The sequence below is a fragment of the Mobula hypostoma genome, chromosome 9 (genome assembly GCF_963921235.1).
Source record: "Mobula hypostoma chromosome 9, sMobHyp1.1, whole genome shotgun sequence".
In the NCBI taxonomy this organism is placed as follows: Eukaryota; Metazoa; Chordata; class Chondrichthyes; order Myliobatiformes; family Myliobatidae; genus Mobula; species Mobula hypostoma.
The window spans coordinates 61,556,323-61,582,218 of NC_086105.1; the positions used below are offsets into that span (position 1 = coordinate 61,556,323).

A 25,896-nucleotide genomic window follows, 5' to 3' on the forward strand; every position below is an offset into this window, starting at 1 on the left:
GCTTCCAGCATTCTGTTCTTACGTTAGATTTCCAAGATCTGCAGTTTTTTTAAAAACACTTCATTTACTATTTTTCATCAAGTTGTCTAAAAGATATTTAATTAGATTAGATTAGATAATTGAACCATTCACCAGCAAATCTCTCATAAAAATGAAATTTCTGCAATTAATAACATAACAAAAAATGGGAGCAGGAGTCAGCCATCTGGCCCTTTGAGCCTTCTCTGTCATTCAGTGAGATCATGGCTGATCTGATTGTGGACTCGGCTCCACCTACCAACTTCTTGCCCATAACCCTTTAATTCCCTGATATGCAAAAATCTGCCTAACTGTCTTAAATATATTTAATAACATAGCCTTTACTGTTTCCCTAGGCAGAGAATTCCACAGATTCACAACTCTCTGGAAAAAGCAGTTTCTCATCCTCTGTCCTAAATCTATTTTCCCAGCTCTTGACGCTATGTCCCCTATTTCTAGTCTCACTTACCTGTGGAAACAACTTCCCTGCTTCTATCTTATCCATCCTTCTCATAATTTTATGTTTCTATAAGTTTCCCTCTCATTCTTCTGAATTCAAGCAAGTATGGTCCAGAGTAACTCGATCTCGCCTCATAGGCCAACCCTCTCAACTCCAGAATCAACCTTGTGAAGCTCTGCATCGTCTCCAATACCAGTATATCTTTTCTCAAGTAAGGAGACAGAAAATGCAAGCAGTACTCCAGGTGCAGCTTCATTAATGCCCGGTAGAGTTGCAGCACAACCTTCCTGTTCAGCCATTGGGAAATCCTGATTGTAATCATGTCTTACCAGTAGGAATTGTATTGCGTATATTTTATTTACAAAGTTAGCTCCGAGTTAACAATGGACAGTCTCTATAAATACTAAATTGTGATCTGCAGAGGAACATTTTTTTTAATCCATAAAATTAGCTGGTTTTGGAAGCAGATATATCAGTATGCATATTTTGGAGAATTCTTTGAAGGTTGAGGTGCAGCATTAAATCCGTTGTTTTTAAATGGAAACAGTGCTGACCATATTGTGAAATTGTTATCAAATGAAACTTGTTAGTGCTGGAAGAAATCTGCAAGACAAGTTGATGGATCTGAGAAGTTGTGGAGGTCACTGGTCTTCGACTCCCTGAACTTTATGGTTAAAGCTTCTACTGATCAGACTGAAACCAGTGCTCCATAAAGATCACATGTTTATAGACAGTTTGGGTGATGAGATAGTGCTTTCTATCAGAGGTTCCTATTATCGCTATAGAGTAATTGAGAAAAGTTTGCAAATGGATTTCGGTGTGGATAAGCCACATTGTACCTGAAATTATTACAGTGCTTTCTAAGTGGTGAAGGCCATAAATCATAGTCATAGTCATACTTTATTAATCCCGGGGGAAATTGGTTTTCGTTACAGTTGCAGCATAAATAATAACTAGTAATAGAACTATAAATAGTTAAATAGTAATATGTAAATTATGCCAGGAAATTATGAAATGTCCAGGATCAGCCTATTGGCTCAGGGTGTCTGACCCTCCAAGGGAGGAGTTGTAAAGTTTGATGACCACAGGCAGGAATGACTTCCTATGATGCTCTGTGTTGCATCTCGGAGGAATGAGTCTCTGGCTGAATGTACTCCTGTGCCCAACCAGTACATTATGTAGTGGATGGGAGACATTGACCAAGATGGCATGCAACTTAGACAGCATCCTCTTTTCAGACACCACCGTGAGAGAGTCCAGTTCATCCCCACAACATCACTGGCCTTACGAATGAGTTTGTTGATTCTGTTGGTGTCTGCTACCCTCAGCCTGCTGCCCCAGCACACAACAGCAAACATGATAGCACTGGCCACCACAGACTCGTAGAACATCCTCAGCATCGTCTGGCAGATGTTAAAGGACCTCAGTCTCCTCAGGAAATAGAGACTGCTCTGACCCTCCTTGTAGACAGCCTCAGTGTTCTTAGACCAGTCCAGTTTATTGTCAATTTGTATCCCCAGGTATTTGTAATCCTCCACCATGTCCACACTGACCCTCCCCCCCCCCCCAGATGGAAACAGGGGTCACCGGTACCTTAGCTCTCCTCAGGTCTACTACCAGCTCCTTGGTCTTTTTCACATTAAGCTGCAGATAATTCTGCTCACACCATGTGACAAAGTTTCCTACCGTAGCCCTGTACTCAACCTCATCTCCCTTGCTGATGCATCCAACTATGGCAGAGTCATCCGAAAACTTCTGAAGATGACAAGACTGTGCAGTAGTTGAAGTCCAAGGTGTAAGTGGTGAAGGGAAAGAGAGACAAGACAGTCCCCTGTGGAGCCCCAGTGCTGCTGATCACTCTGTCGGACACACAAGTGTTGCAAGCACATGTACTGTGGTCGTGAAGCACAATTTGTCCATTTGGCCCATCGAGTCTGTTCCGCCATTCCATCATGACTGATTTATTATCCCTCTCAACCCAATTCTGCTGCCTTCTCACAGTGATCCTTGCTGCCCTTACCTAGTCAAGAACATATCAACCTTTACTTTAGGTATACCCAATAACCTGGCTTCCACAACTGTCTATGACAATGAATTCCAAAGATTCACCACCCCCTGGATAAAGAAGTTCCTCCTCATCTTTGTTTTAAAGGGAGGTCCTTGTATTCGGAGGCTGTGCCCTCTGGTTTTAGATTTTTTTCTCCTCCTCCTCCTCCCCTCCCTCCCACACTATAGGAAAAGCCTTTCAACATCCATTCTGTAGACCTTTCAATATTTGATAGATAAAACCGATATACAATTGGTGGAAATCTAAGTACAGAGGGAGTTAAGAATCCAGGCATAAAGATCATTACACGAGTAGTTAGAATTAGTTAAAATAGTTAGAATTTGAACCTCCATGACGCAGCCTAACATGTAAGAGGTGAAAATTCTGCTTGGCAAAGCATTGCTTAAATTATACCTGGAGTATTAGGTAGTTCCTGGTCACCGTGTTGTTCTTTGGAAGAATGCTTAATAGATTATCATTGCCTCATGGTTAAATTAGGAGAGATTACATAAACTAACATTTTGAATCCTTGAGTTGTGGCAGTTTAAGGGTGACTTCATTTAGTTTTCCAAAAAATTAAGGACAGAAGCTTTTCATTGCACCTGTGCAGTTCTGCAAATGGAAGTTGATGCAAGGTTCATTCTGGGGCAAAGATTCAGTCTCACTGAATAGAGAAAAAGGTTCTGGACATAATGGTTTTTTTTTGCTTTTGAGATTCAGACTGAGATTTCAGGCTTCTGTTAGGTAGAGATTAAATTTGCTGGCATTGTGGAGGCTATTTTAATAATGGGAAAACTGCTGATGCTGGAAGTTTAAAATAACAGAAAAATCAGAAAAGCAATCAGGTAGCATTGTAGGAAGACACAACAGTTAACATTTTAGGATAAGAAACCTTATATTCACTTTCCACGGACGCTCTATGACCTGCAGAGCATTCCTAGGCATTTTATGTTTCTGCTTTAAAGCTAAGCAAGTGCAGATTAATAAAACAATTAAAAAAGAAGAGAGTACCATGAGATTTGCAAATGAAAAATTTTGATTAAGTCATAAAACATTGAGAATTGTATCTTCCTTTATGAAGGATTTGAAATCAACGTAAGTTTTCCATTGTTTGGACATGACTGTTATGACAAGTAACTTGGGAGACTGAGACGATTTCCTGTACAGCATAAGCAACTGAAGGTAGTTTTAAAATTGTCTTGATATTGGAATAAGCAGAAATCAATTCACTATAACAAAGTAGATTGGTGGAAGGGTGCTTCAAGTTCTGAATAGGTTGAATAAAAATGGTTACTTTGAATGCTGCAGTGTTTTAAATGTTGGTACCAGATGATGCTCTGTGTAATTTTGTATTTGTTTTACTATCTCCACCTTTTCTGTAAATTGTAGAGGTATTTACTGCACATGTTTTTTTAAAGTAACCGAACAAAGGGTGCACTCTGGAGCTGAGTTGAAAATAAGAATGTCAGACAGCAGAACCTTTTAGTCCATTGGCTGTTTTTGTTCATGTTCTATTGTTTTGCAGCATCCTTTAATATGTCCTCTCGAGAATATTAGATGATTTCTAACCCTTTTGTGCAAAGACATTTTTCAGTCTGTTTCACAAAAATGGAAATACTGCATTTTCCCTTGGGACTCCAAAGTCCTACATCATTTGAAATCTGGAGAATAGTAACTTAATGTCCAAGAATATGTTTAATCTTGTAGTTAATTCTCTTTACATCTGCTGTGTTCTTCGGTAATGGAAATGTGTGTGAGGTTTATCCAGTACTCTGCATCCTGTATACCAACATGGCATGCTCATCAAAGTATATTCTCAATGTTTACTTTAGTGATTCTATTCAAAGTTTATTGCACTTTCTATATTCCATTTGTGTAAGGTTCATGGCTCTTACACAGTGTGCATTTCCCTTTATGAGCATTAGATTTGTTTCATGACTGTATATTTAAATAACTGGACCAAATTACTGTCAGCTGTAAATTTTATTGTAATTTACTAAAGTACAATGGAAAAACTTGGCTTGCATACTGTTCATACAGATCAATCCCTTACAACAATCCATTAAAGTAGTAGAAGGTAAAACAATAACAGGATACAGAATAGTGTTACAGTTCCAGAGAGTGCAGTGCAGTTACACAATAAGATCATAATACCATAAGACACTGGAGCAAAATTGTAAGGTGCAATGCCACAACAAGGTAGATTGTGATGTTATCGTACTAGGAAACCGCTCAATAGTCTTATAGCAGGATGAAGGTTGTCCTTCAGTCTTGTGGTATGTGCTTTCAGGCTTTTGTATCTTCTATCTGATAAGAGACGGCAAAAGGAATACTGTATACGGTAGAGTTCGAAATCCAAGGGTTTGGTTTCTGCATACAAGTCATTGTTGTATTAAGCATGGAGCCCTGAGTTCACATCATAATTATTTAGTCTGTGGGAATAAAATCACATAAACCTTTCTTGCTTGTTGCTAATGGCTGGTTCTAACTAGGGTCTGTTTTCAGGTACCCATGTAATGGAAGGTTCCGGGCGAATGGTAGTCACGGCTGTTGGTGTAAATTCTCAAACTGGAATCATCTTCACCTTGCTTGGGTCTGGAGAGGAGGAAGAGAAGAAAAGTAAGTACATTGATTGTTTTTCAAATATTAGGCAGCAGGTTAACAGAATACTCTTAACATCCATCTTCTGGTTGCAATGTTGAAGATTGTAAAAAGTGCTTTCCAATTACAGCACATTCCTGAATTAATTCATCAGTGCTGAGGTACAGTTTAATCTTGAACTCCAAATACTAAACCTGTTAACTCTGATACAAAAGCACTAATTCTGTACTTTGGCTGTCCTCCACAATGGTCAGTAAATCGCAGTATAATCTTGTTGGTCAGCTGGGTGGTGTGTTTTCAGGTTTGTTAGCAAATCAACCTCCTACGAAGTCTACATGAGCAGGACTTGCCTGTGCAATACATATATTACTTTCAGAAGCTCAAATACTAGGTGATATGAGCCCAGGTATAAGTTCATTGATGCAGCTGAATGTTTTGCCTATAATGGGAACTGCTAAGTTTCATAATTTTCCCCAAAACAAAGCTATAAATCTGGCCATTGAATATGTTCACACTGGATATTGATGGACATCTCAACTACAAAGGAATCATGAGTGAAGGGGTGAACATGGGGAGGGAGCTGGTCTAAGTGGCAACAACCATGTTCTTATTGAATGGCAGTGTAAGCCTCAGGAGCCAATTGACCTGGTCTGGTTTATTGTATTTTCCTGTGTCTGTTCTTGATATAATTGTTGCCTCCAATGAAAGTTCTTGAATTGGCTACTATATTTTGTCAAAGTTTTCCCTGAAATTTTCAAGTGCCAAATTTGAAGGTCAAAATAGAGATTGTCATGCACAAACATATACATGCACAGGCGCAGTAGAAAATCATCACAGGCACATAACAGAAAAACAGATTAAACAAATTATACGCAAACAACAGGAATTCTGCAGATGCTGGAAATTCAAGCAACATACATCAAAGTTGCTGGTGAACGCAGCAGGCCAAGCAGCATCTATAGGAAGAGGTGCAGTCGACGTTTCAGGCCGAGACCGTTCGTCAGGACTAACTGAAGGAAGAGTGAGTAAGGGATTTGAAAGCTGGAGGGGGAGGTGCAAAATGATAGGAGAAGACAGGACGGGGAGGGATGGAGCCGAGAGCTGGACAGGTGATAGGCAAAAGGGGATACGAGAGGATCATGGGATAGGAGGTCTGGGAAGAAAGACAAGGGGGGGGGGTGACCCAGAGGATGGGCAAGGGGTATATTCAGAGGGACAGAGGGAGAAAAAGGAGAGTGAGAGAAAGAATGTGTGCATAAAAATGAGTAACAGATGGGGTACGAGGGGGAGGTGGGGCCTTAGCGGAAGTTAGAGAAGTCGATGTTCATGCCATCAGGTTGGAGGCTACCCAGACGGAATATAAGGTGTTGTTCCTCCAACCTGAGTGTGGCTTCATCTTTACAGTAGAGGAGGCCGTGGATAGACATGTCAGAATGGGAATGGGACGTGGAATTAAAATGTGTGGCCGCTGGGAGATCCTGCTTTCTGTGGCGGACAGAGCGTAGATGTTCAGCAAAGCGGTCTTCCAGTCTGCGTCGGGTCTCACCAATATATAAAAGGCCACATCGGGAGCACCGGACGCAGTATATCACCCCAGTCGACTCACAGGTGAAGTGATGCCTCACCTGGAAGGACTGTTTGGGGCCCTGAATGGTGGTAAGGGAGGAAGTGTAAGGGCATGTGTAGCACTTGTGTAGCACTTAAACGGATAAGTGCCAGGAGGGAGATCAGTGGGGAGGGATGGGGGGGGGGACGAATCCTGCTCTGGATCTCTTTATTGCTAACTGCCGACGGGACATCAACCGTCTCGACTTCACCGCACCTTGTCCCCATTCCAACCTCACTCCTTCGGAACGCTCTGCTCTCCACTCCCTCCGCACTAATCCTAACCTTATTATTAAACCCGCTGATAAGGGGGGTGCTGTTGTAGTCTGGCGTACTGACCTCTACCTTGCCGAGGCGCAGCGACAACTCGTGGATACCTCCTCTTATTTACCCCTCGATCGTGACCCCACTAAGGAGCACCAGGCCATTGTCTCTCACACCATCACCGACTTTATCCGCTCAGGGGATCTCCCATCCACTGCTACCAACCTTATAGTTCCCACATCCCGCACTTCCCGTTTCTACCTCCTACCCAAGATCCACAAACCTGCCTGTCCTGGCTGACCTATTGTCTCAGCTTGCTCCTGCCCCACCGAACTCATTTCTGCATACCTCGACACTGTTTTATCACCCCTTGTTCAATCCCTTCCGACCTATGTTCGTGACACTTCTCACGCTCTTAAACTTTTCGATGATTTTAAGTTCCCTGGCCCCCACCGCTTTATTTTCACCATGGATGTCCAGTCCTTATATACTTCCATCCCCCATCAGGAAGGTCTCAAAGATCTACGCTCCTTTTTGGATTCCAGACCTAATCAGTTCCCCTCTACCACCACTCTGCTCCGTCTAGCGAAATTAGTCCTTACTCTTAATAATTTCTCCTTTTGCTCCTCCCATTTCCTCCAAACTAAAGGTGTAGCTATGGGCACCCGTATGGGTCCTAGCTATGCCTGCCTTTTTGTTGGGTTTGTGGAACAATCTATGTTCCGTGCCTATTCTGGTATCTGTCCCCCACTTTTCCTTCGCTACATCGACGACTGCATTGGCGCTGCTTCCTGCAAGCATGCAGAACTCGTTGACTTTATTAACTTTGCTTCCAACTTTCACCCTGCCCTCAAGTTTACCTGGTCCATTACCGACACCTCCCTCCCCTTTCTAGATCTTTCTGTCTCTGTCTCTGGAGACAGCTTATCCACTGATGTCTACTATAAACCTACTGACTCTCACAGCTATCTGGACTATTCCTCTTCTCACCCTGTCTCTTGCAAAAACGCCATCCCCTTCTCGCAATTCCTCCGTCTCCGCCGCATCTGCTCTCAGGATGAGGCTTTTCATTCTAGGACGAGGGAGATGTCTTCATTTTTTAAAGAAAGGGGCTTCCCTTCCTCCACTATCAACTCTGCTCTTAAACGCATCTCCCCCATTTCACGTACATCTGCTCTCACTCCATCCTCCCACCACCCCACTAGGAATAGGGTTCCCCTGGTCCTCACCTACCACCCCACCAGCCTCCGGGTCCAACATATTATTCTCCGTAACTTCCGCCACCTCCAACGGGATCCCACCACTAAGCACATCTTTCCCTCCCCCCCCCTCTGCATTCCGCAGGGATCGCTCCCTACACAACTCCCTTGTCCATTCGTCTCCCCCATCCCTCCCCACTGATCTCCCTCCTGGCACTTATCCGTTTAAGTGCTACACGACAAGTGCTACACATGCCCTTACACTTCCTCCCTTACCACCATTCAGGGCCCCAAACAGTCCTTCCAGGTGAGGCATCACTTCACCTGTGAGTCGACTGGGGTGATATACTGCGTCCGGTGCTCCCGATGTGGCCTTTTATATATTGGTGAGACCCGACGCAGACTGGGAGACCGCTTTGCTGAACATCTACGCTCTGTCCGCCACAGAAAGCAGGATCTCCCAGTGGCCACACATTTTAATTCCACGTCCCATTCCCATTCTGACATGTCTATCCACGGCCTCCTCTACTGTAAAGATGAAGCCACACTCAGGTTGGAGGAACAACACCTTGTATTCCGTCTGGGTAGCCTCCAACCTGATGGCATGAACATTGACTTCTCTAACTTCCGCTAAGGCCCCACCTCCCCCTCGTACCCCATCTGTTACTCATTTTTATGCACACATTCTTTCTCTCACTCTCCTTTTTCTCCCTCTGTCCCTCTGAATATACCTCTTGCCCATCCTCTGGGTCACCCCCCCCTCCTTGTCTTTCTTCCTGGACCTCCTGTCCCATGATCCTCTCGTATCCCCTTTTGCCTATCACCTGTCCAGCTCTCGGCTCCATCCCTCCCCCTCCTGTCTTCTCCTATCATTTTGCATCTCCCCCTCCAGCTTTCAAATCCCTTACTCACTCTTCCTTCAGTTAGTCCTGACGAAGGGTCTCGGCCTGAAACGTCGACTGCACCTCTTCCTATAGATGCTGCTTGGCCTGCTGTGTTCACCAGCAACTTTGATGTATGTTGCTTAAACAAATTATACTCTTCTTTTATAAGAGTACAACTAGAGCAAAAGTCCAATGTGGTGCAGAGTGATTAAAGTGGTCATAGTGTTGCTAAGTAATGATTAGAGTTGTGTTAGTTGGTTTGTGAGCCAAATGGTTGCCGGTATTCTTGAACCTGGAGGTGTGGGACTTCAGAATTCTGCACCTCCTGCTGAATTGTACCTAAAAGAAGGCACGGCCTGGGTGGTGGGGATAGGGATATTCATTAATGGATGTTGCCGCCTTGAGGTGGCACCTCCTCTGCTGGTGGGGAGGAGTGTGCCCAAGATATATTGGGCTGAGTCCACTACTCTGTGCAGCAGCTTATGTTTCTGTATATTCAAACTGCTCTGCAACCAGGCAGGATACTTGCAACATCTAGAAGTTTGACTGTTTTGAGTGATATGTCAAACTTAACCTTCTAAGAAAGTAAAGGGGTTGGAATATCTTTCTTGTGATTACAGATGTGTCCTAGCCAGCATCAGGTATCTGATTATGTTTGCACCTGGGAATTTAAAACTGCCAACCCTTTACACTGTTGATTCCAGAGTAGCATGCTCACAGTCCTTCCCCTTCCTAAAGTCAACACTCAGCTCTTTCGTTTTACTGATGTTAAGTGAGGAGTAATTGTGGCACCATTCAGCCAGGTGTTCTCTCGTTCATACGTACTGATTATTGATTTGTCCTACCATGGAGGTATCATCAGTGAAAGGTATATCCCAGTGATTTCTCTCTCCCCCCCCCCACCAATTCACATGGAAATACTGATTAATATTAATGGGTAGAGCTTTAACATTTTATATGAAAATGTATTTATCTGTTCAAGCTGTATCGTATCTTAATTATTGGACTGAGAAAATGGTTAACAAGCATTCTGAATTCTTCATTGCATGTACAATTGGTCTTATTAAGTGGGTGATTCCCTTGTATGTACAAAGATCACTTCCCACTTAGACCAAGAAATGAATCACTATGTCAATGCATAAACCAAGTTAATATCCTTACTGTGGTTTTCTCTTAGGTAAAAAGCAAGATGGAACTGTGGAAAATAGAAACAAAGGTAAATATTTCAGATGGGAGTTTAATATTTTTAAAATGCATCTAGAAACAATAATAGAGCCAGACTTGGTATGCCAATGTACAACATTATCTTATGAAGTTTATTTATCAAAAGTTATCTGCATGGTTAAATTGAGCAAAGTTTCATGCCAATTGACCTTTCCTCCTCTTTCCTTGACCCTCATCCTTTCGCCAACCCATCAAATTTTCTGCCTAAGCTCCTCTTTGCTCTTCAGCCCAAAAAGAAATGTCCGTATACAATTGCTAAATTGCATTTCCCCAAACATACTGGTGGCTTTGCAGGTGGAGAAGTAGGAAAAGCCAACTTCAATGAAATTGTCTTCCTGAGCATGGTCTTGTCATAATTCGCATTCAGTTTCAGAGGAACGAACACAATCGCATGGAAACATCTGTTTGGATTTGTTAGGAGCTGAAAGAGAAATTGCTGAGGGTGAGGACCACTTCCACCAAATGGAGGAGAGTAGTTGTAGAGGAACTAGTTGTGTCTGTTGTCCAGAAAGAAGCGGGAAGAACTTGCATATCTCCCATGGAATACTGACACTTTAGGAAGGTTGAACTGATTACTCCTAGTCTGCATACCTCGACTGTATTTAATCCTCCTTGATTCAATCCTTTCCTATCTATATCTTCACATGCTCTCGATCTCTTCAATGAATTTGTTTCCTGGCCACAATGGTCTCACTTCTATCCCCCATCAGTAGGGCCTTAAAGCTCTCCACTTCTTTCTGGACGATAGACCCATCTAGTTCCCTTCCACAATCACTTTCCTCCGTCTGGTAGAACTGATCCTCACCTTCAACAATTTCTCGTTCAGTTCCTCCCACTTCCTTCAAACCCAAGGTGTAGCCATGGGTATTTGCATGTGTCCCAGCTGTGCCTGCTTTTTCGTCAGCTACGTGGAACAGTCCATGTTTCAAGCCTGCATCGGCATCGCTCCCCAACTCTTCCTACTCTATATTGTCAACTGTATTGGTGCTACTTCCTGCAACCATGCTGAGATTGTCAATTTCATCTACTTTTCTTCCAACTTCCACCCTGCCCTCATATTTACTTGGTCCATTTCTGATACCTCTCTTGCCTTTCTTGATCTCTCTCTTGCCTTTCTCAATCTCTCTGTCTTCATCTCGGAGACAGCCCATCTACTGACATCTTTTATAAACCGACTGACTCTCAAAGTTACCTTGACTATACCTTTTCTCACCCTGTCACCTGTAAAAGTGTCATCCCTTTTCTCAGTTCCTCTGTCTCCATCACATCTTTTCTCAGGATGAGACTTTTCATTCCAGAACAACTGCGATGTCCTCCTCCAAAGAAAGCTGCTTCCCTTCCTCTGCCGTCAATGCTGCCCTCACCCACCCCTCCCATTTTATGCACATCTGCTCTCACCCCATCCTCCCACTGTCACACCAGAGATAGGGTTCCTCTTGTCCTCACCTACCACCCAACGACATCCCACCACCAATCACATCTTTCCCTCCTGCCCCTCCCATCCCACTAACTTTCTGCTTTCCCCAGGGATCTCTCCCTAGTCCACTCATTCCCCATTGATCTCCCTCCTGACACTTCTTGCAAGTGGAACAAGTGCCACACCTGCTCCTACACCACCTCCTGCACTACCACTCAGGGTCCCAAACAGTCCTTTCAGGTGAGGCGACACTTGACCTGCAAGTCGTCTGGGATTATCCACTGTATCTGGTGCTCCTGGAGTGTCCTTCTGTATATTGGTGAGACCTGCCTCACCAAGCACCCTTGCCCCATCCACCACAAAAAGTGGGATTTCCTGGTGGCCGCCTTTACTGCCACAATGACGCCACACTCAGCTTGGAGGAGCAACACCTTATTCCATCTGGGTAGCTTCCAACCTGATGGCATGGATATCGATTTCTTGACTTTCCAGTAACTGTCTCCCCTTCTCTCCTTCATTATTCCCCATTCCTATTTCGCTCTTGCGTCTCCTCTCTTTATCTACCCATCACCATCCTCTGGTGCTCCTCCCCCTTCCCTTTCTTCCATGGTCTTCTGTCCTGTCCTATCAGACATCCCTTTATCTCTTCCACCAATCAACCTCCCAGCTCTGAACTTCACACTTCCACCCTCCTAGTTTCACCTATCACCTGCCACCTTGTACTACTTCCTCCTGTCCTCCCACTTCTTATTCTGATTCTTCCCCTTTCCTTTCCAGTCCTGATGAAGGATCTTGGCCCGAAACATCAACTGTTTATTCCCATCCATTGATGCTGTCTGACCTGCTGAGCTTCTCTAGCACATTGTGTGTATTGCTCTAGATCTCCAGCATCTGCAGTATCTCGTGACTCACTCCTAGTCTGCTCTGTCACTTCAGTTTGATACCAACAGAAATGCTGGTTTCTGAAAATCAGTGTTGGAGGTCTCAAAGTTGATGCACAGAACTCCTCAGAAAATATCTCAGAGCCTGATGACTGCAGTGCCCATAAAATCTGGACAACCCTGAAGAGATGCTACCTGAAAACATCAGGATTGGTTTGATGAAAATGGTTAAGTAGTCCAGTGATAAATCAGCGACAAAGATGAGGCCTTCCAGGAGTGGAAACTTGCCTCAAGGGGGACAAAAATACATCTCCTCTCGGCATCAGAAGGACAAGGTTGAGCAGCAAACCTGTGATCTAAGCAACAGATGGTTGGAAAGAGTACATTGTCTATGATATAAGACTGTAAGACACAGGAATAGAATTACTCTTATAGAGTAGTTGAGAAAAGCTGGCAAATCGATTTCGGTATCGATTTACATTGTTCCTGAAATGATTACAGTGCTTTCTAACTGGTGAAGACCATAAGACATAGGAGCACAATTAGTCCATTCAGCCCATCGAGTCTGTTCTTCCATTCCATCATGACTGATTTATTATCCCTTTCAACCCAATTCTCCTGACTTCTCCCTGTAACCTTTGCTGCCGTTGCTAATCATGAGCTTACTAATCAAGCTCTGCTTTAAATGTACCCATTGACATGACCTCCACAGCTGTCCGTGGCAATGAATTCAACAGATTCACCACCCATGGGTTAAGAAGTTTATGCATATATTTGCAGATTGTTCAGTGCTATCAATGCTTTCTGTGGCTCAAACACTTGAGAGTCTGCCCTGCTGAGAGCCCAGGATGGGGGATAATATCAAAGATGGCAAGCTCATTTTAATTTTGATTTTGTTCCTGATGAGTTTAATTTACAAAAAATATTCATTCCAATCTTGCAAAGACTGAATTATCTTAAAAGCCACAGTCCAATGGAAAAATAAGGCCTCATGGAAAAATCCTTAGTATATTCTAAAGTTTAGAATTGTGGGTCTCTTCCGTTACAATTATGTAACTTCAGTTAAAGAACTTTTAAGCTACAGAAGAAAATCGCTTAGGTTGTGCCCAGGTTCCACATCATTCTCCCATAATACTGTAAAATGTCCTCCTCTTCAGCCCTTGCAAAAATATTTATAAAATTGGCTCCCATCTATGTTTCAGTTAAAGTATTCCAAACCATAGCAACTGAAAATTTATCAGCCTGCCCTTGATGCTATTCCATTTATTTTAAATCTGTGATTTTTGTTATTGACTTTCCTAAGGAATAATTCGCAGTCTCTCCTTATGCCAAAGCTTAGATTAGGTCATCTCTTTAAGGAGAATTGTTCTTTACCAAACTCTCTTCATAATTAATTCACTTGCTATGCCACTGTAATCAGTATAGTTCAAGATGGTGACCATTAAAAATTAGTAAAACTAATATTGGAAATAGATCCTTGGATGTAACTACTGCTATCACGGAGTCTAAATCCCAGGACTTGACTTCCTATCCAAAAACCATTATAGAAATGCCATCAACATAAGGGGTGCCATGGTTCAAAACTATAGCTCACAATCTTCTCTAGAGCACTTTTGGGCAGCCAATAGTTGCTGGATTTACCTAAGGCTTGGGATATTTTTATATTACTTTATATTTTTTAAATAGTTTAAGTACCTTTCTGGGTTAACAAGAGTTCCATACTGTCTCAGTCAGGAGATTCACTCATTTCTTTAAGTTTGGGCCAAATGAAGGCGAATGGGACTAGATCAACGTGGAGAGGTTGGGCCAAAGAGTCCATTTTCTATGCGATGCTATTCTATGACTCTGAACTAAATATCTTATATTTTTCAGCTAAAGCTCAAGATGGTGCAGCTATGGAAATGCAGCCTTTGAAAAGTGATGAAACGGGTGATGAAGGAAATGAAAGAAATAAAAAGAGCCTCCCCAAAAAAGAGAAGTCAGTCCTTCAGGGAAAGCTAACAAAACTGGCCGTTCAAATAGGCAAAGCTGGTATGATAATTGAGTTGTTTTAAGGTGTTTGTTTCATTATCCCAATTTTGTGTTTTGAATTCTGTATAGAACTTTTTGGCTCTGTGCTTAATTTGATATGTCTGAAATGTTTCTCCTAAAATATTTATACATTTTTTTGACCAGCTAAACTGAGAATTGAAGTTCATTCAATTGATAAATGCACCTGGTTCTTGAAGGAATTAGTTCACCTGTGACAAATGGTCACAGTAGCCATCTATCACAATATCTGAATCAACTTATTTGGGGTCCTTGCCTCATTTCTTATGCTAAATGGTCTTCACTTTTTGAAGTTTGTTTCTTTGGTTAAATAGTGACTAGAATATAACTACTTGAAGAGCAACAGCAGTATGCAAAATAGTATAGCTCCCTGTTACCATGCAGCTCTTTGCTACTATGAGTACCTCTGCTTAAAAAGTAGTGTGGCGTATTCAAGTTTATCTGTTTTCATGTACACTCAACCCATTCTCTGAGCACCCTGCTGAACTTTCTCTTCCCTTCACCCCACCACCAGTCAGCATTCTAAAGGATTATTCCTTCTGGTACCTTCTAATAGCCTGATCCAGTCTTCCAAAGCAACACTCCCAGCATCTTATGGCATCATCCTGGGCAAAGACAAGAGATGTCTTTGATCTTGCCTCCCTTCACTAATCTTCACAGCATCCAGCAACCCCAGCGTTTCCAAGTGAAAGTGATTTACTTGCACTTCCAATTAAGCATAATGTATTCTCTACTGACGAAGTTTCCCTGAGCATTGGTGAAATGTCAGATTTCCAACAACTGCTATATTCCAGTGGTAAGGAAATGAGCCATTGTTGATTCTTCATCATTTGTGCCCATAAATGTTAAGTGATGCCATGTTTGCGGCAGCACTTTACAAATAACATTCGATGCTATTATAATTTGTTTTGTAACACTCCTCTATTTTTCTTTCTTAGGATTGGTGATGTCTGCTATTACAGTTATAGTTCTTGTTCTGTTTTTTGTGATTGATACATTTTGGATTCAGCACCTCCCATGGTTGACTGAGTGTACACCAATTTACATCCAGTATTTAGTTAAATTTTTCATCATTGGTGTTACTGTCTTGGTTGTGGCAGTGCCAGAAGGTCTTCCCCTTGCAGTTACAATCTCTCTGGCTTATTCTGTAAAGGTAAGTTGTAGAAATGCACATCTAAATCGTGGGCCGCACGTGGTTGTTGGGTTGTTGGGATTTAAATTTGTACCCGTAGCTGATATTTTTCCTCTCCCTTCTCCGTACTTATGCTGTGACTTGTACTTACCTGATCACTGTCTAGCCACCATTTCTCAATGGTCTGTCTAATACAAATGTGATTCTGTACTAGATGTGACTAGTTATTTGAGAAATAATTTTCCTTAATTAGCTTCTGCTCTAGCCTAACATCTGCATTTTTGTTTTGAGTCATTGCATAATAATAAATCAGATCTGATCAGTTTCTTTCCTGCCTTATTTTAATGCAAACTTCATTTCTGTGCGGTATAATTTCCCCACACACTCTTAAATTTCCACAGGCCATATTGATTAGTTAAAAGTCATTATGAAATCTGTGAATCTTATTTTCTTAGTCATAACTAATTACATCTGGTGTGTGGACTAGTTGCTGCATTTTCTTTCCTTGGGATGTGTAGTTTTGTTCCTTAGTGATTCAGTTCACACCAGTAGATGTGAGGAAATACCTATCTGAGTGAGCTGCAGATGCTGCTTTAACTATATTCAGGACCAAGATGGTGATTTTTGAACACCTGGATAATAATGAGCCACGGGGGAAGTGGAGTTTGAGGCAGATCATTCACCAGATCTGCGATCCTGTTTTTATACTGTACGAATCCTAGTTTGGTTAGGGGGTAAATTGCGCCCAGGGAAAATTGTCCTATAAAAATATATACCACTAATTTATGTATGAAATGGCACATGTTTTTGTACATGAATCATAATGACCACAAATCTCTTGATACAGAAAATGATGAAAGATAATAACCTGGTAAGACATCTGGATGCCTGTGAAACCATGGGGAATGCAACAGCTATATGTTCAGACAAAACTGGTACCCTTACAATGAATAGAATGACTGTGGTTCAAGTGTATTTTTCTGGCAAACACTACAAGAAAATTCCAGATCCAGATTCCATTCCTGAGAATATTATGGACAAACTTATTGCAGGAATAGCTGTGAACTCTGCTTATACTACAAAGATACTGGTATGTTAATATTTGCATGTTTTTCTCTTGCAACTGTCCCAATTCCTCAACGTATAAAAATGCTTAGAATTAATATCCCGAAGGTTCTTGCTTAAAGATTATGTAGTGTTTTGTGTATAATACAATGCTGTGTGAAATTTTTGCATTTTGAGTATCACAGACTTTAAAACTAATGGAACTTGAGTGAATATTCTTTGTTACGTAGTAGTAATCCAGTTGAAGGTCCAGTGCTCTAACCCTAGACCAAGCTTTCAATAATTCACTAGAAATATAAAACTGCATTCTGCCAACAGTTTTAAACGTGCTTTTTTTTTCAAAAATTGCTGCATCATTTAACAGTTGTACATATTCTTTAATTTTGGATTAAATCCTTTAACAATGAGTACATCAAATGTATTATTGATCTAACTTCACAGCCACCCGAGAAAGAAGGTGGCTTGCCACGTCATTGTGGCAATAAGACGGAATGTGCCTTGTTGCAATTTGTATTGCAATTGAAGAAGGACTACCAGACAATACGAAATGAAATTCCAGAAGAGAAAATGTTCAAAGTCTATACCTTCAATTCTGCACGAAAATCTATGAGTACAGTCCTGAAGAAGCCTGATGGTGGTTTTCAAATGTTCAGCAAGGGTGCCTCCGAGATTGTGCTTAAAAAGTAGGTATTATAGGATATTATAAATATGTATTTATAATTGACTGTTGGTGTTCTGGAGGGAACTTGATACTGGAGTATACTGATCTAGAGAACACACCTATCTGACAATTAAGTGTTAATCTGAGTTATGCAAAATGTACATACATGTAAGACATTAAATCATGAGTAATTTTGAATCTATTTTCTGTATGCCCATTATACAGTAAAGTTCTGATAATTACTTCAAACCTTGATGGATTGGCATCTGGCTCACCCAGTGATTGTCACAATCTCTTCTCGCAAGGCCCTCAATTCTGAAAAACAAGGGATTCAGGATTCTGCTGAAAATCCTGAACAACATGCACAAAGTGCTGCAGGAATTCAGCCAGTCAGACAATATCTATGGAGGGGAATAAATAATCAACATTTCAGGCCTAGTCCTTTCATCAGTACCGGAAAGAAAGGGAGGGAGAGAAGGTCTCACTGACTTTTATCAAAGGGCAGATTTAAACTTCTTTGGAATGGGCATACCCAAGACTTAAAGGTAGCCTACCCTGAAATAGTTTAAACTTTCAACATTTCAGTTAGACCCTCTCACTGGTCCTTTGATCTCTGCTGCTCTGACTCTTCAACCATGTGCCCACCCAGACTCTGTCATCTTCCAGCTTGTACTGCTTTCTTCCCCCCCCCCCCCCCCGCCACCACCATCTTCTGGCTTCTACCCCCTTTTTCTTCCTATCTTGAAGGATCTCAGCCCATAACGTTGACTGATTATTCCCTTCCATACATGCTGCCTGATGCACTGAGTTCCTCCAGGATTTTGTATGTGTTGTTCAGCTCCTGTGATCCCTTTAGATTCACTGGGATTGCTGGAACATTTATTCTACAATCTGACAAAATTTCCAAACAAATGTATTGGAGTATTATTAGAAATAATACACAATAGTCCAGAACCAAGATCTCAAACATTGCAGATTAATGGAATTGTACAGTAAACATTTACATTTCTGCAGTAGAAGTGTTTCTGGACTATTAACTGTGTGCTTGTACAGTGTTTTGATTCAGTCTTTGAAGCAAATTTACCTTTTATGCAGATGAAGTATTTTAAGGTTTCATCAAACTCCTCACTTCAATGCATGCTCTCAATTTTGACAGTCTTCTACAAGGTAGACATCCTTAGCAACCCTGGAAATTTTACAACCTTTACAAACTGAGAGGGTCAGACTTAAGGGGAAGAGTCCTGGATATCCATCTGTTTGATAGAGGGCAAGCTTAAGTTTCAAGAAAACCAACACTTTAGGGATTGTTGGTATATTCTATATTTCAGAAAAGCTGGTAAAACGTCAGCCATTCCAAATTTATTTAAATGTGTAATTCCTGTGGGTTCATTTAATGCAATATTTGCACATTGTGGGATTCAGGATGTATACAGCAGACCAGGATGGGTGATCTCAGTGACCTGACATGACTGCTGATTATCCAAAGATTTCCTTTCACTGGTATTACATATTGCTAATCTGCTTTACAAAGTACAATCCCTTGTTTATTTCCCCTTTCCTTGGCATTCTCTCAATTTTAGCACCTACTACATACACTGTTGCTAATCATAACCAGATTGATTCAAGATTTCACTACAATAATCCCAAGTTTCTAATTTGAGCATTCATTTCTTACTGATCACAGTATTTGGCATTCATGCAGAATGGGTGTTGCCAATTGCATGAAAATTGCACGAAAAATTGTACAGCACACGCTATTCTTTTCTTCAACCTATAAATATACTTTCGAACTAAATGCCATGCCCTTGCCCTTTTAGATAACATTGCGGTTTAACAATGCTTTACACTGCAATTCTATATGAAATGATTTACATTCAGTATGAAATTGCTTAATATTCTTAACGTTTTTTACCAGTTGCATGCAAAGCCTTTATGCATAAGTGCAGAACTTAGCATAAACTGTATTGAGAATTCTGCAAATCTGTAGGCTCTGCACTTAGATGAATTGTCAGTGATTTTCTGTACATTATAACTGAGTGATAACTGAGATTGGAATATGCATCTCTCAGTTGGTTTTGGTTAAATCTTGTTTGAATATAAACTTTCATAACCTTTTTGGCTAGGTGTTCTAAAATTCTTGATGCAAAGGGTGAGGTCAAAGATCTGAAGCCCCGAGAACGTGACAGTTTAATTAAGGAAGTGATAGAGCCAATGGCCTCTGAAGGACTACGTACCATCTGCTTAGCATGGAGAGAATTTGATAATGCTCCAATAGATTGGGACAACGAAAATGACATACTTACTGACCTTACCTGTATTGCTGTAGTTGGTATTGAAGATCCTGTAAGACCAGAGGTAGGTGAACTGTAACCATGTAAGCTGCATGTGGTTTGGATAAGGTATCTTGAGAGGGAGGAATTAGCCCAAAACGTTGTATTTAGATTGAGTCTGTGGGCAAAGTTAATATCAGTTTGTTAAAATGAACAATATTTTCTGTTGGATCCCAATTTTTCATTTTGGCCTACAGTTCAACTTCAAAAGACTTAAGGATTGCAAAGATTTTTTCTTACACAATGTCTGGATACTTTCTGTTTTGCTTCAATAGTAAAGTAAAACTAACATGAGAATTCAGCCAGTATTCTAAATCCAACTATACTGGGCAAAACTCTTGCTATATGGGTATATGGGGTGTCAAGGAGGGGTAGCACCTCTGGTGGGGGAACATGTCGCGTCCTTTTCAGGGCGGTTAGTCCACCTTTGGTCCCCACCTGGTACTCAGCTCTCACCTGTGGCTCCCCGTAGCTGTTTGCATGCGACAGCGGCCACACCCCGGGCAACGGCTTCGACAAGCCGGCTAAACCAGGTGAGGGTAGCCGATGGGTCTCAAACCCTGGGTGAGATAGGGAGTAGTCTATCCCAGCATGTGAAGACAGACTCCGGTGGATTGAGCGGACGTGACCAATGGAAGGTCCAATGGTCAAGAAGGCGGTCTCTGCAAGCGTCATGGAACGTGTAGAGCAGGACAAGACACAGAAGATGTCCTGGTCATCCACTGCGCCTAGTCCCATCTCCAGCCGTCTAGACTCTGTGTTGCCACTGGACCCAGATGGGAATTGGGAAGAGAGAGTGAGGCTGACGCTGCGCAACTCTCCCTCACTTAAATCCAAATCATGCGCTAGTCTCGACACCATCATATTGGTGTCGAGGTCCTCATCGACGTCAATGATGGACGAACAACTATATAGGTCGGGTGCAAGTCTTTAGCACAGTACTGTAGTAATTCTATGTATTGCACTGTACTGCTGCCGCCAGAAGAAAAAAACAAATTTCATGATGTGAGTGATAAACCTGATTTTGATGTGAGTCTCTATTGTGGACTGAGAGTGGGAAGGGGTTAGGGAGAGAGGAATCATGGTTAGGAGAAAGGGAAGGGAGCTGGAAGCACCGGAGAGCAGACATCCCACCTCTCTCGGAAGTTCCGGGAGTCTCCCGCATATTGATAGTGGCTCCCTGACACTCAGAAATTATATACAAGACATTGCTTCCATTTCCAACATCACATCTCTGCAAAGCGGAGTTTTCGGCAATGAATGCAATGAAGACTAAATTGCGGAATAGACTGGACATAAGGAACCCCCTTCGGGTATCGCTGTCTCCCATCACCCCTCGATGGGACTGTCTTGTTGCAGGGAAACAAGCCCAGGGCTCCCACTGATTCAGCGATATTGGTGTGTTGCAATGATTTTATATGTTCATACGAGGAAAATATGCACTGTGTGTTTAATATCCAAACGTTACTTAAAATGTTATGCTATTGACTTACAAGTGACTTGTAATTCAGTGGTCCCCAACCTCCGGGCCGCAAAGAATGCAGCAGTGCGGCGGTGGCCGGAATGCACCTAGCACATCTTTAAGAAAAAAGCCAAAATAAACAAGCTAATTAATTAGGTGCCGCCCAGCACGTAAATGTTGGCCCAGATCAGAGGCGATTGCCGATTGCATCGTCTCTGATCTGGGCCGGCATTTACGTGCTGGGTGGCACCTAATCAATTAGCTTGTTTATTTCGGCTTTTTTCTTAAAGATGTGCTGGGTGCGTTCCGGCTACTGCTGTACCGCTACATTCTTCGCGGCCCGGAGGTTTGGGACCACTGTTATACTGTAATTGACTTATCACTACATTCATGCGAGGAAAATATGCGCTGTGTGTTTAATATTAAATTCGTTAGATAAACCCCTTTAGAAACGAAATTGAGTGTGTTAGCCACTTACAAGTGACTTATAGTTGACTTTTCACCTATATTCCGGTGCTGTTTAACATTCCCCCCCTCCACCCACGGGGTTGGCCGGTCCGCAAGAATATTGTCAACATCAAACCGTTCCGTGGTGCAAAAAAGGTTGGGGACCCCTGATTTAAACTAGCTGGCTAGCTGCCAAGGAGTTACGCTATTGATGTCCTACGTGATGAGGCCAAACTCCCTGTAGACTTGCTTAAAGTTGTAATAGAATAAACATGATAATATAATATAAGGACATTATTTTAATGTCACGTTTGCTGCATATACGCAACTTGGTTTACAGATTAGACAGAATCACTAAACGAAGTATTACATACACCCTTGGAGGTCGACGGGGGGGGGTGGTATATAGGGTTGCAGGGGGGTGGGGGTGCTACCTCCCTGAAATGAGTTTTTGCAGGGTGGGATGTCTGCTAGAGACATTCTGTAATGATCAATAAACCAACTGTTTGGAATCAAGTGATCTTGCCTGGTGTCTCAGGGCTGGTTGTGTCTGCCCCTGGCACTGCTCTGCCACCCGTCCCACACCCTTCCTGCGTACTCCACCCTTGCCATTCCCAATGTCCCTTGCTCCCACCAGACTTACAAACTTGCCTCTCCACTCCACATTGACAACTACTGTACTATATATTTGTGTGTATATATGTATGTGCCCAAGACTTCTGCGTAGTACTGTACATGAAAAGCAGATCGAGAGAATGGTGAAATGAGTATTACTTTCAGTAATTACTCTGATTACCTTTAAGTATTACTTTGAAAAAATTACTTTGAGTATTACTTTAAGTAGTTAAGAAAGCTTATGGGGTGTTAGCTTTCATAAGTCGCGGGATAGAGTTTAAGAGTCGCGGGGTAATGATGCAGCTCTATAAAACTCTGGTTAGGCCACACTTGGACTACTGTGTCCATTTCTGGTCGCCTCACTATAGGAAGGATGTGGAAGCATTGGAAAGGGTACAGAGGAGATTTACCAGGATGCTGCCTGTTTTAGAGAGTATGCATTATGATCAGAGATCAAGGGAGCTAGGGCTTTACTCTTTGGAGAGGAGGAGGATGAGAGGAGACATGATAGAGGTACAGTATACAAGATATTAAGAGGAATAGACAGGGTGGACAGCCAGCGCCTCTTCCCCAGGGCACCACTGCTCAGTACAAGAGGATATGGCTTTAAGGTAAGGGGTGGAAAGTTCAAGGGGGATATTAGAGGAAGGTTTTTTACTCAGAGAGTGGTTTATGCGTGGAATGCACTGCCTGAGTCAGTGGTGAAGGCAGATACACTAGTGAAATTTAAGAGACTACTAGACAGGTATATGGAGGAATTTAAAGTGGGGAGGGTTATATGGGAGTTAGGGTTTAAGGGTCAGCACAGCATTGTGGGCCAAAGGGCCTGTACTGTGCTGTACTATTCTATGTTCTACCTTATCCTCAAAGATGTATAAACTTGAATTGGGTTATTGCATTATGTTTTACAGTCCTATTCTGGAAATGTAATTTCTGTATACAAATCTGGCAGCCAAATTGCAAATGGCAATTTCTCGAAGATTTTCTTTGCGATTTTAAGTTTTATGTCTGATATGTTTATCTAAATTACTTTTATTGCTGTTCAAGATATTCCTCAAACTTATTTATTGCTTAGTTATAGTATGTGTAATTCATGCAAAATGTGGCAAGGAAAGCAGTTTTAGAATTTCATTGGAAGAATAAGTGAAGCATTGTTAAACTCTTCAAGATGGGTACAGGGATCATTTATAACCATTTTGATGACTAGACTAGCTCTTCTGGGCATGTCTAGACTGGTGGTACTCGGTCACTGTGTCACTTCGTCTGATTAATTACATAACAAATCTGCATTTTCCATACCCCAAATTTCTCAGGTTAGTGATAGTGATGGTTTGATTCTTATTTTCTTGCATTTTTTAAAGCAAAAGATTTTGACTGGAAAGATATTGTTTTATTCTCAAAGGAGAGGAGTAGGTAGTACTAATCCTAAATTCAATCTACTTAAAAATGCATACAGAATGTTTGAATATTTATAGTGAATTCTCCATTTAGAAGTATGATTATTGAGCAACAATATGCTTGATCACAGTAACATTGTATCATGCAAACAAACCAAAGGAGGATGAATGAACAGTGACAGCTGCTGAATCAGTCAGACCATGGCTAAAACTTATCTTCATTCTTTGAAATGGGTAATTCCCCACAGCTGTCTTATGAACAAATTCCACTTTGAGTGTCATGCCATAGTGTGTTTCATCATGCCCTGACACTTGTGTAGCTCTTCCTGTTAGTAAGATGAATCAGTCTTTCTCATTGTCTAGTTTAATGTGACTTGAGATGATTTTTTTTTAAAAAGCTTGTTAGCACTGCAGAGTAAAAGCACAACATTTTTGATGGCATTGCTTTCTGCTGTTTGTTGAATTGTTGGTAATAGTGCATTGATGCAGGCTTCTCTAAATTTTATGTTGCTATCAGTAGATGGGGGAACTTTGACATCCTCTGTACACAACTCTTTCATGGTCTTGATAACTAAAATTTAAAAGATGCAGACATGATGTTTTTTAAAAAAAATCTTTGCAAACCCAAAGTTTTTTGAATAGTTTAGTGTTGTTTGACAAATGTTGCCCAGGGATGACTTCCTATCTCAAAGATCTTCATTTATTTTTGACCTCCTGGAACTCGTTATTTATCACTAGGATGGGATTTCAACCCTTAATCACCAGAATGGTCGCTGAGCTCCTAGTGGGTTAAGCTGACACAAGTAACTTCATGAAGCTTGTATAGAGTAAAAGGTGAAGTTGTCAATTCCTCCTCCCTGCAGGTTCCAGATGCCATTAAGAAGTGCCAGGGTGCTGGAATCACTGTGCGCATGGTTACTGGTGACAACATTAACACAGCTCGTGCAATTGCCACAAAATGTGGCATTTTACAGGCTGGTGATGACTTTCTATGTTTGGAGGGTAAACAGTTCAACAAACGCATTCGCAATGCTAAAGGAGAGGTATACTGACATTTAAAAAAAAATGCCATACTGTACTTTGCATTTGATATTAATTATTACAAAATGGCAAATACTTAATCATTTCAGATTGAACAAGAACGTATAGACAGGATCTGGCCCAGACTGCGTGTCCTTGCAAGATCTTCACCCACTGATAAACATACATTAGTCAAAGGTAAATTAACATTGATTAAAGCTTTAATTTTCTTACATGTATTTTTAACAGATGAATGTTTTAACGGATGGTTCTGAATGAACAGATATTTGAAACATAAATTCACAGTCGACACATTCGCTTCATTAACATAAGGTCCAAAGGCAGCTGCATTTTTATTGGACATTTTATTGTTCATAAAAGTTAAATGGTATTTAACTGAAGGACATTCAGCCTTGGTGGCCTTTCAAGCATTTTTTAAAACATCTTTAGGGACCTGATTTGAAGAAAAATGATGAGATTTTATGGACGGAACTGAAAGCAGTTAATAATGGCAGAAGGTACAGCTGTCAGTAATCAGGTCTTGAAAAGGGAATAACATGATTTGCAAACAGGATGGGGTTATTTTGAGGCATGGAAATAAATGCCTGCTCTGGAAGCTTCCCATCATAAGCTGCAGGTTATCCAAATGAAAACACATCAGGAAGTTGTGAGTTAACAGCATTTGATCCAAGGGAAATCATGGTTTCGGTCTAACAATGCAAATCCAGTATTCGGTGGAGGAGTATTCAGAGGTGGAATTGAAGCACTTTGGACCAGAAAACAATACAATAAACAGAAAATATTGATGACTAGGTGCTAGCTGATATAGCTGGAACGAAGGGAGATTCTTTCAAATGTGGTAGCCTGAGTAAACAGATAATTGTTGATGGAAGAGTTCTGAAAAGTGGTTTGAGCAACTATGTAAGGAAAGTAAAAGAAGCAAGGTGGAAAGCACTTTGACTGTAATGGAAGAATAGTCAATGGTGACAGCTTTTTGCTTCATGTGGACCCAAAGGTTTCCAGCAATGGTTAGAAAAACCACTTGCTTTCCCATCTGCTTTGTGGGAATGGGATACTATCGCCTTAAATTTTTAAAAAAATACTTGGGACTGTTTCTG

General features: G+C 41.5%; 1 protein-coding gene across 7 annotated transcripts in view; it reads left to right on the forward strand.

The window, feature by feature from the left end:
* LOC134351758 (plasma membrane calcium-transporting ATPase 1-like) overlaps positions 1 to 25,896 on the forward strand; it is a 128,755-nt gene that overhangs the window by 77,721 nt on the left and 25,138 nt on the right. For all 7 annotated transcript variants that reach the window (XM_063058376.1, XM_063058381.1, XM_063058382.1 and 4 more), the window contains exons 6-14: positions 5,031 to 5,144; positions 10,256 to 10,294; positions 14,473 to 14,631; positions 15,588 to 15,802; positions 16,629 to 16,871; positions 17,288 to 17,529; positions 19,631 to 19,862; positions 24,622 to 24,801; positions 24,889 to 24,976. In XM_063058376.1, coding sequence (XP_062914446.1) covers positions 5,031 to 5,144; positions 10,256 to 10,294; positions 14,473 to 14,631; positions 15,588 to 15,802; positions 16,629 to 16,871; positions 17,288 to 17,529; positions 19,631 to 19,862; positions 24,622 to 24,801; positions 24,889 to 24,976 — 1,512 coding nt within the window. The remainder of the gene's footprint in view (positions 1 to 5,030; positions 5,145 to 10,255; positions 10,295 to 14,472; positions 14,632 to 15,587; positions 15,803 to 16,628; positions 16,872 to 17,287; positions 17,530 to 19,630; positions 19,863 to 24,621; positions 24,802 to 24,888; positions 24,977 to 25,896) is intronic.